At 35.2% G+C, this 16577-nt stretch overlaps 2 protein-coding genes across 8 annotated transcripts in view; one reads left to right on the top strand and one right to left on the bottom strand.

Annotated features, from left to right (window-relative positions):
• The first annotated feature begins 341 nt into the window (after nucleotides 1-341).
• The window catches only part of LOC124955599 (gamma-aminobutyric acid receptor alpha-like), a 24533-nt gene continuing 8297 nt past the window's right edge, over nucleotides 342-16577 (top strand). For 2 of the 5 annotated variants that reach the window (XM_047510221.1, XM_047510261.1), the window contains exons 1-8: nucleotides 342-712; nucleotides 7242-7381; nucleotides 7899-8091; nucleotides 8178-8398; nucleotides 13693-13775; nucleotides 14360-14500; nucleotides 15547-15699; nucleotides 15776-16038. In XM_047510221.1, the coding sequence (XP_047366177.1) occupies nucleotides 7275-7381; nucleotides 7899-8091; nucleotides 8178-8398; nucleotides 13693-13775; nucleotides 14360-14500; nucleotides 15547-15699; nucleotides 15776-16038 (1161 nt within the window). In that variant the 5' untranslated portion in view covers nucleotides 342-712; nucleotides 7242-7274. Of the gene's footprint in view, nucleotides 713-6797; nucleotides 7086-7241; nucleotides 7382-7898; nucleotides 8092-8164; nucleotides 8399-13692; nucleotides 13776-14359; nucleotides 14501-15546; nucleotides 15700-15775; nucleotides 16039-16577 lie in introns of those variants that run through there. The other 3 variants (XM_047510231.1, XM_047510239.1, XM_047510250.1) reach the window with 3 other exon arrangements.
• Nucleotides 4164-6368, bottom strand: LOC124955623 (serine/arginine-rich splicing factor 4-like). 3 transcript variants are annotated; one of them, XM_047510312.1, is made up of 6 exons: nucleotides 6168-6368; nucleotides 5800-5872; nucleotides 5309-5529; nucleotides 5031-5230; nucleotides 4637-4968; nucleotides 4164-4553 (listed from the first exon to the last, which is right to left on the bottom strand). In XM_047510312.1, the coding sequence occupies exons 3-6, from the start codon at nucleotides 5453-5455 to the stop codon at nucleotides 4225-4227; spliced, it is 1008 nt and encodes a 335-aa protein (XP_047366268.1). In that variant the 5' UTR covers nucleotides 5456-5529; nucleotides 5800-5872; nucleotides 6168-6368; the 3' UTR covers nucleotides 4164-4224. The 3 variants fall into 3 exon arrangements, with proteins under 3 accessions (XP_047366268.1, XP_047366277.1, XP_047366286.1); XM_047510321.1 differs by having other exon boundaries at nucleotides 5309-5872; XM_047510330.1 differs by lacking the exon at nucleotides 5800-5872.

Genomic DNA, 16577 nt, shown 5'->3' with positions numbered 1-16577 from the left:
ACCTTTTCGTTTAACTTATTGTTTAATCTTTATTTTCGATCTTAAATCAAAGTTGTTTTTTCAAAGAATCTTTCCGTACGAAATATAAAATTATAGATAAAATCAGGAATTTTGGCCGTTACTTTTGATCTTTGATCTTTTTTCATTCTTTTTTCTTTTTTTTCTTTGTCTTTTTCTGATCAAAAAATGCGATTTCATAATAGTCACAAATGAAACGATAAATCTAATCATATCATGAGAAGGGAAGCAGTTCGATGGTTGGTGGGGAGTCCTGGAAAGCGAGCGGTTAGTGGCGGCGAGGGGGTTGAAACTACCACCTTTCGTCAGCTGTCTTCCACGAAGCAGCCAGTACGCATCGTGGCTCGGCCACGTGCTTCTCGTGGTTTTTATGCTACTCTACGTCATCGATGTCCTCTATTTTAAGAAAAATAATGTTCTAATTATTCATACGATTGATTTATTTCATCGACTATTCGTGTTATTTTATTTTCTTACGTTTTTTCATTAAAAAATACCGAATGTGATTATACCTATATATTTGATATTCATGACGTTATTTCAAGATGTTATTCAAAAATAATTGGTGGACATTGCTCGAAAAAATTCGGTGGAATTCCTTTTTAATTTCCATATTTACTACCGAAATCGATCAATCGTCGTGACCACGTGCCTCCAAGAATCAATCGATGAACTTAGTGCCGATGAATTAGCGGTGAGTTATTAGCGCGGGAAGAAATTTATTAATATTATTACATATATTACAATGTTATTATGAGTTATTAAGGCTGTCGAACAAAATTTACATATATACATTCATTTTATCTATTTATCTTAATATCAGTAAAAACAATTTTATAACAGAATTGACTATTATATTTTCTATAATAAATCTTACTTTTATCATAACTTATAATCACAAACTTGTATATAATAATAAACAAATATTATTAATAAACAAATGTTATAAACGTTGAAAGTGATATTAAAAAAATCGGGCAATTCCTGAAAGTTACTGTGTTAAACTTCTAATGTAAGATGAGATTAATAACGGAAGAGCAGCTTTTATGATTAACGTAATAATAAAATCGCAAATAAAGTAATTAAATGAGAAAGGGTAAAGAAGCTGAATACCATCGTTGCATAATTTTAACATGGAAAGATAATATCAAGTTCGAACGACTAGATTTTCCTATGAGACATCCGAGTCACTTGAAGTCCCATGAGTATTCATCGTTAAATTAAATGAACAGGTTCTGACAATAAAAGATATAAAAAAGATAGAAACAATTCAATCGAGAATCCAATTCATATAGGCAAGATGAATTTCTACTATTCTTTTAAAAAACTATTGCCACCTTGTTTTCCAGAATTAATACCTTCTGTATCCACATTTTTAATTAAAAAGGAAAAATATATCCATAAATTGTGTGTGATCTGAACGATGAAAAAGGCAATCGTTTTGATTTTATCGAATTAGAGAAAAGTCAAAGTTAATCGTGTTAGATATATACAATGAAGAACTTGTTCCATTTTATACGTTTATTTCTTATTGGAAATTTTTTTTATCTTTCTCCTCTTTTTCTTTTTCTTCTTCTTCCTCTTCTTTTTCTCCTTCTTCTTCCTCTTTTTCTTCTTCTTCTTATTCCTCTTCTTCTTTTCCTTCTTTTTCATCTTCTCCTTTCATTGACGTCGCTATTTCGTGAGATTTCGTTATCGATCTCGAACAAGGTTCGTCATGAGGTAATCAATTCTCCATTGTGAAAAGTAGCCTTTGTACTCGCACTTTGTGTAAAAGTATCGAAATTTTTAATATAACTATCGGCCATGTGGCAAAACTATTTTAAATGTTTTCTCTACAAATATACAAACATACAAACTCAAACATGTGCAGATACATTTGCTTTTATATTTATCGACTTCCATATTTATCTTATTAAAATTGCTTTTTCCATGAGAACAAGATTAAAAAAAAATATATAATACAAAAATCGAGATCTAAAAATAGATTTAAGTTAAAGATTAAATTATCATAATGTGTATATGGAAATGCGTGGGATAAAAAAAGAATATCATAAAAGGTATGCATTAAGTGCTTTGTTGTATCTTTTTTTTCGAAGATCGTTGAACATTCAGCTCGATAATACGTCCACTCATCGAGTTTTAGAATTGTAGGGTGCCATTAAAAAGGTTGTAGGTTAACGAGAATTGCCAGTAATGATTTGTTTTTACATTACAGTAAACCACTTATAATATCGGTCAGCTCGTTGAAACTCGAGCATCTCGGACAACGCTTCATGAGATTGAGAACTTTATCTTTTCTCTTTCCAACGTAGTGTGAGAATAACAAAAAACATGAATGAACAATCGAAAAGTATTCATTATAAACTACATAACTGTTTCTCTATTTGTCAATAGAATCATTAATGGTTAAGAAGAAAAAAAATCTTCTCTTAGATACAATTATATTAAATAATAACGCTTAAAGAATAAGAACGATTAGATTAGAAACTAATATATGAATAGAAAAATGACGATCCTTATTCGAGAAAAACGGATCCATTTGATCGAATTTACCCGCTAGTATTAACCTTCTTTGCCGTTTTTTCGATAGATTACTCGAAAAGTTGACGTGAATAATGTTGCTCGATTTTTTTTCTATTCATTCGTGGGGATCAACAAAAGATAGAGATAGATAGATAGATAGATAGATAGATAGAGATAGATAGAGAGAGCGAGTGAGTGAGTGAGAGAGAAATGGAAGAATGAGATGAAGGGTGTCACACGACGAAATGGTTTTTATACGCACGTGTAATTGAATCGACTGTTGGACGAAGGTAAATTGAAAGTCTGACAACGCAAAGAAAATGCTCGAATTGCTTACGCTCTTTTCAAAGCACCGAAAGCAGAAGTTTCTCCCTTCTTCTTCTTTTTTTTTTCCTTTCTCTTTTCTTCTTCTTCTTCTTATTCTTATTCTTATTCTTATTCTTATTCTTATTCTTATTCTTATTCTTATTCTTATTCTTACTCTTATTCTTATTCTTATTCTTATTCTTATTCTTATTCTTATTCTTATTCTTCACGATACATCATCGTTCAAACTCCGCAACTCCTGTTCTCTACAAACTTGATAACTTCGAGTTTCCTCTCGCTCAAAAAATTGTATTAACCGTTACTTCCTCTAATACTGAATTATTTAAATAAAATATATCTTTTTATATGAACGAATAATTACCTATTGATAAAATACTATTTATTCGAACGAACGTGGTATATAGATAAAATCGTGGATTTAATCCGATTGGATCGTAATCGGAAAGACTATAAAACATCATATTTTTTTTCAACATTTCGATAAAAGTTTATATCTCACAAAGCCATATGCGAATGATTTGATGAAACTAAGAGCATTTTATCGAAAAATTAGCGTGAGAATATATCACGTGAGAAAATATCGTTTCGTTCACTGACAACGCAAAAAAATGAGAAGAGGAGGAGGAAAAGGAGGAGAAGGAAAAGAAGAACTAAATGTGTAGCGAAAACTTGAACGTCGGCTTAAAAGGAAACGCCATAGGCTAAATCGATAAACACCAAAAAGCTTTAGTTGAGTAGAAAAATGGTTCGCATTTCCGAGATATCCGTTCGGCCTAAGCCAGAAAAAGAGCGTAAAATGTTTCTTCGAACTTATAACCCGCAGGGTGTGTAAGTTAACACAGAATAAAGTTGTTCTTTTTTAGAAAAATGCATATAGCCATCTAAAAGACGTGTTGTCTCGTTTTATTTACGATATTCTCTCGTGTATCTTCCGACTATACAGATTATTTAGGAGTAACCTCAAGAAGTGGCAAGATGTACGATGTTCTTATAAAATAAAAGTATATAAATGATTACGTGACATATAGAAAATATTCTTTTTACGATCAATCAATTGATTATCTTTTGCACTTACCAAAATCGATATAATACTTATATAAAAGAGAATTATAATATAATAAGAAATTTATTAAAACTTTATGTTGAGGAAAAAATAAAAATTTGTATAACGAATATACGAGACTGATCGTGATACGTACAGCGACATTGACATAATTCATATACGAAGAAATGAGATTAACATGGATAATCGTTACTATCTACTCTTCTCTCTCTCTATACATATATATATATATATATATATATATATATATATATATATAGAGAGAGAGAGAGAGAGAGAAAGAGAGAGTTTTATAAACTACTTCCACTTCCACTATTATTAGGCTTGCAATCTCTCTCAATTTCAGGATTTGGTGAATCGTCGATGAGCTCGATATTTCCAGACACCTGTTCACAGTCCATCCTCGTATTCTCCAGGTTCTCATTCGGTATTTCCTCTATTTCTAATTGCTGCTGCTGTTGCTGTTCCTGTTGATTTTGGTTTTGATTGTAATTTGAACGCTGCGGACTTCGATTTCGAGAGGATGATCGTTTTCTCGATCTGGTCTTTGAACTTTGTCCTCTGTGCTCTTGCCTAACTGGCGACCTCTTCCTTCGTGGAGACGACAAGCGTTCTTCGTCTTAAGAAGGAAACAAAAAAAATTCATTAAAATTGTTAACTGAAAAAACAAAATAATTTACGAATCTCTTAATCAAAGCTGACCTCGGGAATAAAATCTGTTTTTTGAATTCGTTGATTTATCGTAGTTCTCATTGGATACATCCGAATCAAAATCAATTATTTTTTCGTGGGAATGATCGCTCGATGGCGATAAATCTTCCTGCACGATTTCGGATATTTTCCGTTTGGCAAATTGTTTACGTCGACCCGATATTACCCAATCATCATTTTCTTCGATTCTACCACCTGTTTTTCGTTTTTGTCTTCGCGTTAGTCTCGCTTTCTCCAATGGCTCCGAACATTTTCGATTATGAGTGCATTCACCACTTCGACTTGCAGCACTTTTGCGACGTGTTTGTTTGCCACCTTGTTTTCTATGAAATAGAATTAAGCGGTAATTTCGAGTTTTCATAATTTCAAACAATATCTCACTTACCTATCAGAATTTTTATTACGCTTCGTCGATCGTTCGAGTGATCCGTTTAGCAATTTATCAGTGAAACCATCAATAGATTTCGAATCTTCGGCCACGGATTGCTGAGCGGATATCGGATTTATGCTGAGTAAAACCTTATATCTTCCACTTCTGTGTCGAAGCAAACCAGCATTGACTGCATGTTTCAAAGCACGATGAACCTGTTAGAAGATTTCTGATAATAACAAGATATCCAAACTTTCTTTTCTTTCTACACTTTTTTTTTTTTTCCTTTTTACCTGCATCGTAAGATTCCTCGAAAATCCATTTGAATTTTTTTGAACGAAATTGAGGATATCTCGTACAGTAGAACCTTTCCTTTCTGAGAGACGTCCAACCGCATCGAGGACAATGCTCATTAACAACGGATTCGACGGTCGAACCATTCTTCTAATTTATTTTTGTCACTTTTTTCAACGATTAATGATGAACACGATTTTACTTTCTCGATGTTTATCATCTAACAAGGTATTTATTGTGTCAAGCTATCGTTCATACGGCATTCAATAATGTTTCACGAGAAATTAATGATTATAATGGTATTCGAAACTGTTCGAACCATGAATTTAAATAGATATCTATCCCAAAAGTCATTACGTATACAGAACGAACATTTGTTGTTCCACGTTGCCTGGCATTTTCAAAGTGAAGTTGCAGTCTATTCGTGAACTACAACTTCAGATTCTTTTTGAATTTCTATCTTAAATCATCAAATAAACAATATACATACCTATAAATTATAAATTACCGTTATTGTCGTCAATTTGAAATTTGTAATTGATCCAATTTCGGATTAAAATTTCCTGCAAATTCGAATTAAAGTCTTCTTGCGTTTACATGCATATCTGTTCTTTTGTTTACAATAAGCTATACTAGTCGAAGACCACCGTTGCATTTATATGCAAAATGCATTTATGTGTGTATATATATATATATATTGGGTTGGCAACTAAGTGATTGCGGATTCTGCCGTTTCCTTCTTATTTGAAATCCGGCAATTACTTAGTTGCCAACCCTATATATATATATATATATATATTATGTGGAGACAACAAACTAATTACGATTTGATCGTATAAATAAATGTACCAAAGTAACCTTCTAACGAATCTGTGAGGAAAATGAAGTGTCCTTCGTAGAAATGGTAACTTCAGCGATTTTCCTCTCAGCGTGCTACGAGCATCAAGTCGAGCGTGGAAACCCTCAAAGTACACCCACACATTTGTATGTTTTCTTTGCAAAGCATTGGTTTACATGCGTGACAAGTATTGTATTTGCGAGGTACACTTCCCTTTGCGAGTAGTTTTCCACTGTCTCTCTCTCTCTCTCTCTTTGTCCCTTTCTCTCTGTCCTTCCCTCTCTCTCTCTCTCTCTCTCTCTCTCTCTTTCTCTCTGTCCCTTTCTCTCTGTCCCTCTCTCTCTCTCTCTTTCTCTCTCTCTCTCTCTCTCTCTCTCTCTCTCTCTCTCTCTCTCTCTCTCTCTCTCTCTCTCTCTCTCTCTCTCTCTCTAACGATAGTTCAGTTTCGACGAAGTCCTTCGTGAAGTATAAACGAGCATGACGACCTACTCTGTTTGTTCAATTAAATCTCTCTCCTAAGTAAATAAAATACTTTACACGTTCACGCGTTGCCTGTATGCCTGTTCGAGAACGTAGACATAATTTGTTAAGGAAATAATATCGTCGCATAGATCGTAATACGTTGTTTGTCCGGAAAATTGAATTTCCAGATAGCATTGCAAAATGACGCACGACGCACGCACACGCAAGAAAGAATCGGTTCATTCGATCTCTCACAAAGAGACCTCGTTCGATTGCTCGTGTCCCACAGGATACTCGTGTCATCAGCATGTCATTCATAGATTCGTTAATGAACTTATACAATCTCACCGAACTGCTCCGATTTTTTTTGTGCCGTGTGCCGTATGGACCACGTTCCATCCAATTAATCGTAATCAGTCTCCAATATCGATAATCTCTTGAGTCGTTTCAATCTTTTGGAGGATATTTGTAAAAAGGTAAAAAACGTTATATTTGCATATCAACAAACAAAAATTTGTTAATACAAACAACAAAATTAAATTGTTGAAATATGTTATAATTTATTACGATAATTATGGTATAGTGCATATCTATCTATTTACATTGTAAAACGATTTACAATTTAATTCTAGGATAACGAGAAGATGAGTGATTAGGATGAATTGATGGTCCGTTCAAGACGTTGTCGTAGGAAAGTTCGGTGCCAGGACATCATGAAGCAACGAGTCCTACTCGCTTTTGCCAATCTTATCACTTCTTTCACTTCTTTTCTGTGAGTTAAACACCAATAATTGGAGTTGCATTATTCGATTCTCTATTCTTACTTCCAGTACCTAAGACGATTTAGTATTGTTTAAGCTTCAAATTCATTTATTTTAGTTATGAAATAATCGATAACATTGATTAAACGTTAATACATTCTCGTTTTATATTTATTTACGAAAATTAGACGAATCGCTTTACAACTATATGTATATGTACATGTATACATGAGATATTAACAACAGCAAAAAATCAAAGAACAAATTAAAACAAAATGTAAATAATTAAAGATGATAATAATAAAAATTGAAATAAATATTTTTTAATTTAAAAACTTGCATATTAAATTCCTGATTATACTCTATTATTGTCTAGTTGTTTATACACTGTTATTGTCACGTTATTTTTCATATTCACCATTCAAATATAGTGATCTAATTTAATTATAACAATATCTTATAAAATAATGACACATTCTATATCGAATTTGTTAAAACATAGACAAAAAATCCATATTCTCTTTGTAGTGTAACGACCGGTGCAAAAACGTCGACGAGGCATAGAACGCAAAGTAACAATCATAGCAACATCAGTGAATTACTCGACAATCTTCTTCGTGGTTACGACAACAGCGTGAGACCAGATTTTGGTGGACCACCAGCGACGGTCGAAGTTGACATCATGGTCCGTAGCATGGGTCCTATCTCCGAGGTCGACATGGTCGGTTTCATCATTACGAACTTGAAAAAAAAAATTTCTATGGAGATCCGCTTTCAAAATAGTTCCGATATAGTATTTTTTTACAGACGTACTCGATGGACTGCTATTTTCGACAGTCATGGGTAGATAGACGTTTAGCGTTTCAAGGTGGGAAGGAAACACTCGCTCTCAGCATATCGATGTTGGCAAGAATTTGGAAGCCCGACACATATTTTTATAATGGCAAACAGAGCTATCTCCACACCATCACTAGCCCAAACAAGTTCGTCAGACTTTATCAGGACGGAAGGGTACTCTACAGTTCGCGGTGAGCGATCGATATTACCGATGAACCAAAATTTTCTTCATTTTTAATTAATCTTTATGCGTATTGTTCTTAAAAGAGTATAAAGGAAGAGAGAAAGAGAAAGAGAAAGAGAAAGAGAAAGAGAAAGAGAGAGAGAGAGAGAGAGAGAGAGAGAAAGAGAAAGAGAGAGAAAGAAAGAGAGAAAGAGAGAGAAAAAGGTGATAATAAAAGACTTTCAGGAATGTTTTTCTTTCTTTCTAATTCTTTCGTCACTCATTGTTTGTAGTTAAAAAATCTAACAAAGCTAGATGAATTTTTTGTCGGTGTAGATTTTTTCGTGCAAAGTACTCCCTACTAGTCTCTTCGGAATATTCTCGTAGGAGTATCTCTTAGGTGGCGTGATATACATGACATGCCCCGGGCCGAGGGTAGCCCGAGAATCAAGGGTTAATTCTAGCGTGCACAATAGAGCCGATTCAGAAGACTAGGTCAAGAGAAAGGGAATGGTTTAACAAAGAGGAAACATACATCGTTCGTCCCTCGAATCCGTAGACTCTTTTCTCCGTATTTGTATTTGACTTATCCGCTGATTTCGCGTTGAAATAACGCTCCCGTGGCTGCTTCGAGCGTGGACCACTGAAAAATTCAAGAACCCTCTACCCTTCGAATATCAAATGCTGACGAGGTTAAACACCTGATCTTTATCGAGTTCATAGATAGTTTAAAACGATTTCCTTTATATTTTCGTCTATTCTTTTCTTTTTTCTAGCATACGAGTTTCTATCAACAAATTTAAAATTCACAGTCGAAACGAAAAATAATATTTGATGATGTCGGTCATATGGAAAAAAGTCTCTCTTTGAAAACACCTGCGTCGCATACGTTACGCTTGTTGAAGCACAGCCATCATCGCATTTACGGTCTGTGGCTATCACGTCCAGCGTACTATTTACACCACACTTTATTAGCCACTACTACTGCAACTCAACCTCGTCGATCGATCTAAATAACGAATAGCTCTTTCAGTGAAAATTCAATAAAATTCAGTTGGGATCGTAAAGAAAGTCGATCTTTCCAAAAATGTTACCGTTAATATTACTTACTATCTACTATCAAATGAGACATTTCATCATGTGACGGAACGTGCAATACCGTTCGCAAACATTTACAAAACTTTGTCGTCTTTCTATTCATTCCTACTTGTGAAGGTTGCAATTTTAACTGTGAAATCGTGGGCAATGATGTAAATTGTGTAAAATTCATTTCAAATTGTACAAGTTTTCAATAAGAAAATATTCGAACGGTTACTTTTGACGATTCAAAAAGAAAATCTTTCGCAGTACTGACGATGAAAAGAAAAATGTTCCTTCGTAAAGCTTCCAAAGAAGTAAAATACGAAAACGTAGCAACATCAACACGGACAGATATGAAACAAAAGAAAAAGGACATGGTAGTTCGAGTTAAAGGACAGGTTGAACAAGTTGTAACGTAGGAAAACGCGTCCTCTCTTTTCTTCCTTGATTCCTTTCTTCCTCGTATCTCTCTACGTATGGGTTCGCCAATGTAGTCAATGACAAGGGCCACGACAGTCTTGTCGAGAAACGTAGTTCACGACTGAAAGACAGTCGACCCCATTTTACGACGATGCTCCCTCGAGCGCACTCGCACGTCTCACTTTACGCGCCTTTTGATTTCTCGGACGTTCCCGAGATTTTCAAACGAGATATTTTCCACCTTTATATATGACTCTCTAAGCGAATAGTCCAAGATTGTTCGTAAAGCGTAAGAATATCTAACGAAATTCATTGAAGATTTCGAAAGTTTAAAATTTATTTAAACGAAGGATACTCAAATATCGATGAGCCGTGTAATTCGATACTTATTTGTGATACGCAGCATCAGTATACACATACAACCTAATCTTTCCGATCATTTATCGTGATTTAATGTTCCTTCCTCGCGACGAGAAATATCACGTCGATTAAAACGTAATTACAAACGTGTTTGCCATTCATCATTTCACCAGTTTCGACAGAATTCTCCGCATAACCATAGGATTCCAATAGACCATGAGTATGGAATAAATTATCGGTTTGTTTCCTTGGATAACGTTTAACGCGAACTCGAATGAAAACATCGCTCATTAAATTTAATTGTCGAAAGAGAGAGAGAGAGAGAGAGAGAGAGAGAGAGAGAGAGAGAGAAAGAGATCATTAAGTGATCATTGAAAGAATTAATATAACACACAATCGAATCAATACGAAGTATGTTCGTCGATAGAACTATTATGTTCGTTGAGAAGAAAACCAGAAATTCAGCGAAATACATCCATTTTATCCGTTGGCACCACTCATTTTCCACAAAATAGACCTATATGCTTTGCTATCTGTCAGGGATAATCTCTTGCGTCTTCCTGGATTTTCCAACCCTAGCATCTCTCAAGGCTACCCTTCCAAAATCCGTGATTTTAGATTCTGCCTACGTGGTACGTGGGAATGTTACAGGGATCATACAGGAATGAACGCGGTAGAATAATCTGGGACACTGGACTCGAAGTAATTTTAGAATTTGATGGTATATCTATGTTAATCGAGTTCGTTATTTTCATGCAAACGAGACACCTTGGGAGGCTCGCACACATGCCAACCTTATAGTAAATAATAACGATGCAATATCAAATGCACTTGCTATTTCGTATTGAGGACTCTCTCGTTACTTCTTTATTTTACCTTCTGCTTTTACCGAGAGAAAAGAACGCATAAATTCAAAAGCAATTTAATTTACATTGTCAGATATATATATGTATGTATACGAAAAAAACATGAGAATACATACATCATGGATTTTCTTTTGTAAATCAATTACTCGATCTCATATGAAAAATCATAAATTATATAAACCATATTCCAATTACATAAACCAGTATCCAAAAAATGCGTCTGGGGTATATATTAAATATATTAAAACTAGTATGTAAAATCGAATTCTCCGCTGTTCGGCATCCAGAGATAAGGATCGATCTGAATGAAATTCGGGAAGATACTTATACACACATACACACAAGTGTATGTGTATATCTATATGTATGTATGCATTCGGGTTCGGTAAATCCATAGGATCTCTCTGCGATTCGAAATGTGTGTACACTTCACGCTCGAAGTGATTCATACCTTCTAACGTGGAATTGCCGTACCTTCTGACGTCGAAAATGTCGAATGAAAGAGAGAGAGAGAGAGAGAGAGAGAGAGAGAGAGAGAGAGAGAGAGAAAGAGAGAGACATCAATTTTCTCCGAGTGTACTCTTCAAGATCCACAAGCAATTTACGCTTCCTTTTCCCTCGACGTTTTTGCTTTTTTATCTCTAATGTTTTCTTTCGCGTGGGATCGTGCTTCTAAAAAAAAAAACTTCCCTTGCTTTAGTCGAATCTCGTTCGTTGTATCGAAGAACAAGATTGTCAATCTTCCCTTTTGCTATCACCTTCCCACCCTTTTTAAGATATTGGCTTCTTTCCTTCCTCGACGTCCTCTCGCAAATTTCCTCACTAAACGATACCACGTGAGATTCGATCGTCGTACACATAATGGCCTGTCAAAAACTTCTTCAAAGAATCCAAGAATCGGCAAGACTTTGAACCAACACTTCCGTCCGTCTAACGTGAAGCATCTGGAAGATACGAGAGAGAAACGGGGAAGAAATCTGTCGTTTATAGAGATCTATCGTTTCACCTTGATGAGAACGGATATACGGGAAAATTTTTCGGAGGAGAAGGAGAAGGAGAAGAAAGAGGAGAAAAAGGAGGAGGAGAAAGAGGAGGAGAAAGAAGAAAAGGAAAAGAACGGATGAAAAATAATTCTATTTATCTTCTCTATTTTAAGTTCTATATATATAGAACTTATATTATAGTTCTATATATATACATACATATATATATATATATATATATATATATATATATGTATACGATATTTTGTTTAAATCCGCTTAACGTAATCTCATTTGTTCGACACACGTAAACGAAATAAATAAAAAAAGTATTGCTCTCGAGAGATTTATTTTATATCCTTAAACAACAGAAACAAACAAAAGAAAGAAGAAAAAAAGATACACTAATAAATTTAGTATTCACTGGAGATAAGGTGTACAAGGCGACATAGAAAGAGACGAGACATGCCAACCGTAGAAGAGACTTCAGTACGGTCGAAAGAGCTCGTCGGGCGCTTTTGATCTTTCAAAGCGAGCTCCTCTTTTCATGAGAGAAACGTTTCTGACTTCTGTCATGACAATTAAGTCGGACCTTCGCTTCTCTAATCGACTCTTAATCTATCTCTGAACCCTCGTCAAGTATTTCTCGTTCGACAACGAAAAAAAATTTGCCTTTAGTAATCTGAAATTTTATTTTACATATATCATGAAAAAAATCGGGTTCAACATAAATGAGGGTGTTCATGAATCCACTATTATTCGTGCACAATGATAGAAAAGAGGGAAATAAGAGGAAAGAAATTAAGGAAGGTATGAATGGGCTACCGAGCTTGGTGAGAAACACAAAGTAAGATAAAAAGGATGGGGTACGACAAAAGGGTGTGAATTAAAAGTAAAAAATGAAATATAATGCTAGGTATATACTTAAGATGTATGAAAGAGAAAGAAAGAAGGAACAATCACAGGTCCTTGGCAAAATATCTTTTTGCCTTTGCAGTTTTCACCCGCAGGCTCTTGTTTGCACCTGAAATAAAGCATTTTTGAGCTGTTCGTAAAGTGCAAAAGAAAGACGGAGAGAGAGAGAGAGAGAGAGAAAAAAAAAAGAAAGATATATCGTTTTCATCGAAGGCAACTTTTCTCTCATTAAACTAAATAACATTAGGAAAGTTCAGTATACCAAGAAAGAATAAAGATTAGTTAAAGAAGATAAAAATACGATACGCGTATCTCCTTTGAATACATTCGTGAGATATAATCGACGTGATGTTACGGAAGAGGTAGTTACCACGAAAGAGCGTGCGAAATGAGAACGTTGCAAACTGCAAATCGAGTGATCGAACAAGCTCACGAGCGTGATGGATCCGATTAGTCACGGATCGTCTCTCTTTCGAGCTCTAACTTACTTACCTCGCAAGAGTTAAACCATGCCAGTGCGATAACTTGATCAGTTTCGAATACAGATCTTCGTTATCTCCTTAACACCTCTAACTTTCACATTTCACGAACTGCGTTGCGTGTTCTATCCGATATACCAAAACTATCATTGCAATTACATAGTTGCAACGATTCGACGATACCCCGAAATCGATAGAAATGTTTTCTGTTGTTCGCAGACTCACGATCAAAGCTGGATGCCCGATGAACCTTGAAGATTTTCCCATGGATACGCAAAGATGTCCCTTGAAATTTGGTAGTTGTAAGTTCAAATTCTGTTACGATGTTAAACTGTCGATTGTTATCGACTTAACGCTTTAACTCTATTCCCCTTAAAAGTTTAGCATCGCGAACTCGTTATTCTTGGTAACCGATTAAGAATTTAATTAATTACATTTATTTATTAATTACATATACAATGTATCTCGCGTGCGAGTGCTCGCAATATCGTCTTTTTTTTGCGAAAAACTAATGAGAGGGAGGATGAAAGGAGAAAGGAAAGAAAAAAAGAGAGAACGAAAGAGAGCTTACTTCTCTGGTAGACTCGTTTATAATCTCCTCGTAAGAAGATCCCGATACTAGGTTTTCTCGAGTAAGGTAAGAAGAGCCAGATTTATTCGTCTCCGGAGCAGCTCTAAAAGAAAAAAGAGAAGATCTAAATCAAAATTCGAGTCCTTCCACGAGAAGGAAAGTGATCGATCAATCTCGTATACTCTCATTTTTCTAACATCGAATTTTTCTCTTTCTGTTCAACATTTCTCTCTCTCACTCTCTTTCTCTCCCTCTCTTTCTCTCCCTCTCTCTCTCTCTCTCTCTCTCTCTCTCTTTTTCTCTCTCTCTCTTTAGTTGGATACACGACTCGCGACGTCATCTACAAATGGAACAGCGCGAGACAAGTCGCCATAGCAGAGGACATGAAGCTTTCCCAATTCGATTTAGTCGCAAATCCTACTGCGAATCACTCTACGACCCCACCCTTGTCTCATGGTGAGTAGAAAATCCGATCGACGTGATCGAATCTACCTACGTGTATTTGAATGATTAGGAAACTCGAGGAAAGTCCTTTGTCGAAAGTAAACTTGCGAGAGAAATTCATCGATATTACTTTCTTCGTCCCTTCTTATCCTTCTTTCTTATCAAAAACTCCAAGACGGAAATATTTGATGAAAACAGCTTCGATTAATACGCTAGACAAGTGAAAGAGGCAGAGAGAAAAAGAGCAAAGAGGAGACACATGAACTTTTCTTCCGTAACATTCCCTTTTCTTCTCTAATATCCGGGACATGTAAAGACTCTATCTAGAACTTTTCTTCTCCTTGAATTTCTAGTAAGCAAGCAGATGACGATGAAGATAATTGAGTAATCTCCCTTTCACTTTTTCTTTCTCTCTTTCTCCTCTCTCTCTCTCTCTCTCTCTTTCTCTCTCTCTCTCTCTCTCTTTCTCTCTCTCTTCCTCCTCTCGTTTTCTTTTTTCTCCTACTTCATTAGAGAACGTCATTCGTTTTACATTCCCTACGAGATTCACGCGTCGATCGAAATATCAACATTGATTTTCTTCTTCGTAGCTTCAATTTTTATTCATTTTTCCACTACCAAAATCTCGTTGTATCTCTTGTCAAGAGCATGATTATCGAAAAAAGTTGTTTGATGTTTAAAGCTGTTTGATATTTCATTGATAATTAATATAATTTAATTAATTAAATGTTTCCTATTGATCCAAAATTGATTGAATACATTAATTATATGTATATATCTACGTCCGTGATATAATAGACGGCTAGATAAGAATTATAACCATTTTCGTCAAAGAGATTCATCGAGAAGATATACAAACTATGTATGCGAGATATGTACTTTGTAAACAAACTCGTCATACCGAGAATCGCACAATGCGATATCTTCGTGGTCCACATTTCCCTCGAAATGACGGTTCGATGTATGGTGTATTGTATCGTAATATCGTCGGCAACTTGCCAATGTAAAATCGGACACGAAATATTAGAACGTATTTAATGATTTGTGTTTGATTTTAGCGGAATACTCGATGCTTTTGGTATATTTCCACCTGCAGAGACACATGGGTAACTTTTTAATACAAGTTTATGGTCCTTGCATTCTTCTGGTAGTACTCTCTTGGGTCTCCTTTTGGTTGAACAGAGAAGCTACCGCCGATCGAGTGTCCCTTGGTACGATATCATTCTTAGTAAGATCTTCAATTCTCCAAACGCGATTTTCGAACAAAGAAATTTTTTCTCTCCGCAGGTATCACGACTGTGCTGACTATGACCTTTTTAGGATTGGAAGCTAGAACGGATTTACCAAAAGTACCCTATCCCACTGCCTTGGATTTTTTCGTCTTTCTTTCTTTCGCCTTCATTTTTGCCACGATCATTCAATTCGCTATAGTACACTATTTCACTAAATATGGATCGGGCGAGTGTTATTTCAGTTCTGATCTAAGCGACACCGAAAGCAGTTCCAGCGAAAACGAGGAAATCTCGCGATCACCGTCCAAGCGCGAAACGGTACGTCGTGTTTTTTTCCATTTATATTAACCGAATAAAAAGGTAGTTTATCCTTGTGGTATAATAATACCATTTTTATATGCTTGAGTTTAATGAAAATTAACATTAATAAATATAATTTATCACGATCGCATGTAATGTCCATATAAAAGATTCGTATGAGCGATGTATTACTTATCGATTTGAAAACATAAAAATATCTCTTTGTCTCTTGGGAGACAACACAATCCACAAAAATGTTTCGAGTAGATTCTAAAAGTATAGAGAGAATAAAGGAAAAAAAAGAAAAAAAAATAAAGAAAAAGGAAAAAAGAAAATAACTGGACGGATTTTATGAAAATCTCGAGGCACCCGTTCCCATTATTTGGCAAAGTTTCACGTTGATATATCGGAGCCAGTCCAATCTCAATTTCACTCGTAAAAGCTGCGATTGAAATCGTTCTTTAGCTAAAACCGTGAAACGCTGCGGACAATGGCAATGAATATCGAGCCGTTAATGAGAATGAATATTTTCTAAGATTAACAAAAAATCAATTCGA

The sequence above is a fragment of the Vespa velutina genome, chromosome 1 (assembly GCF_912470025.1).
Source record: "Vespa velutina chromosome 1, iVesVel2.1, whole genome shotgun sequence".
NCBI lineage: Eukaryota > Metazoa > Arthropoda > Insecta > Hymenoptera > Vespidae > Vespa > Vespa velutina.
This window is presented reverse-complemented; position numbering and strand designations above follow the sequence as displayed.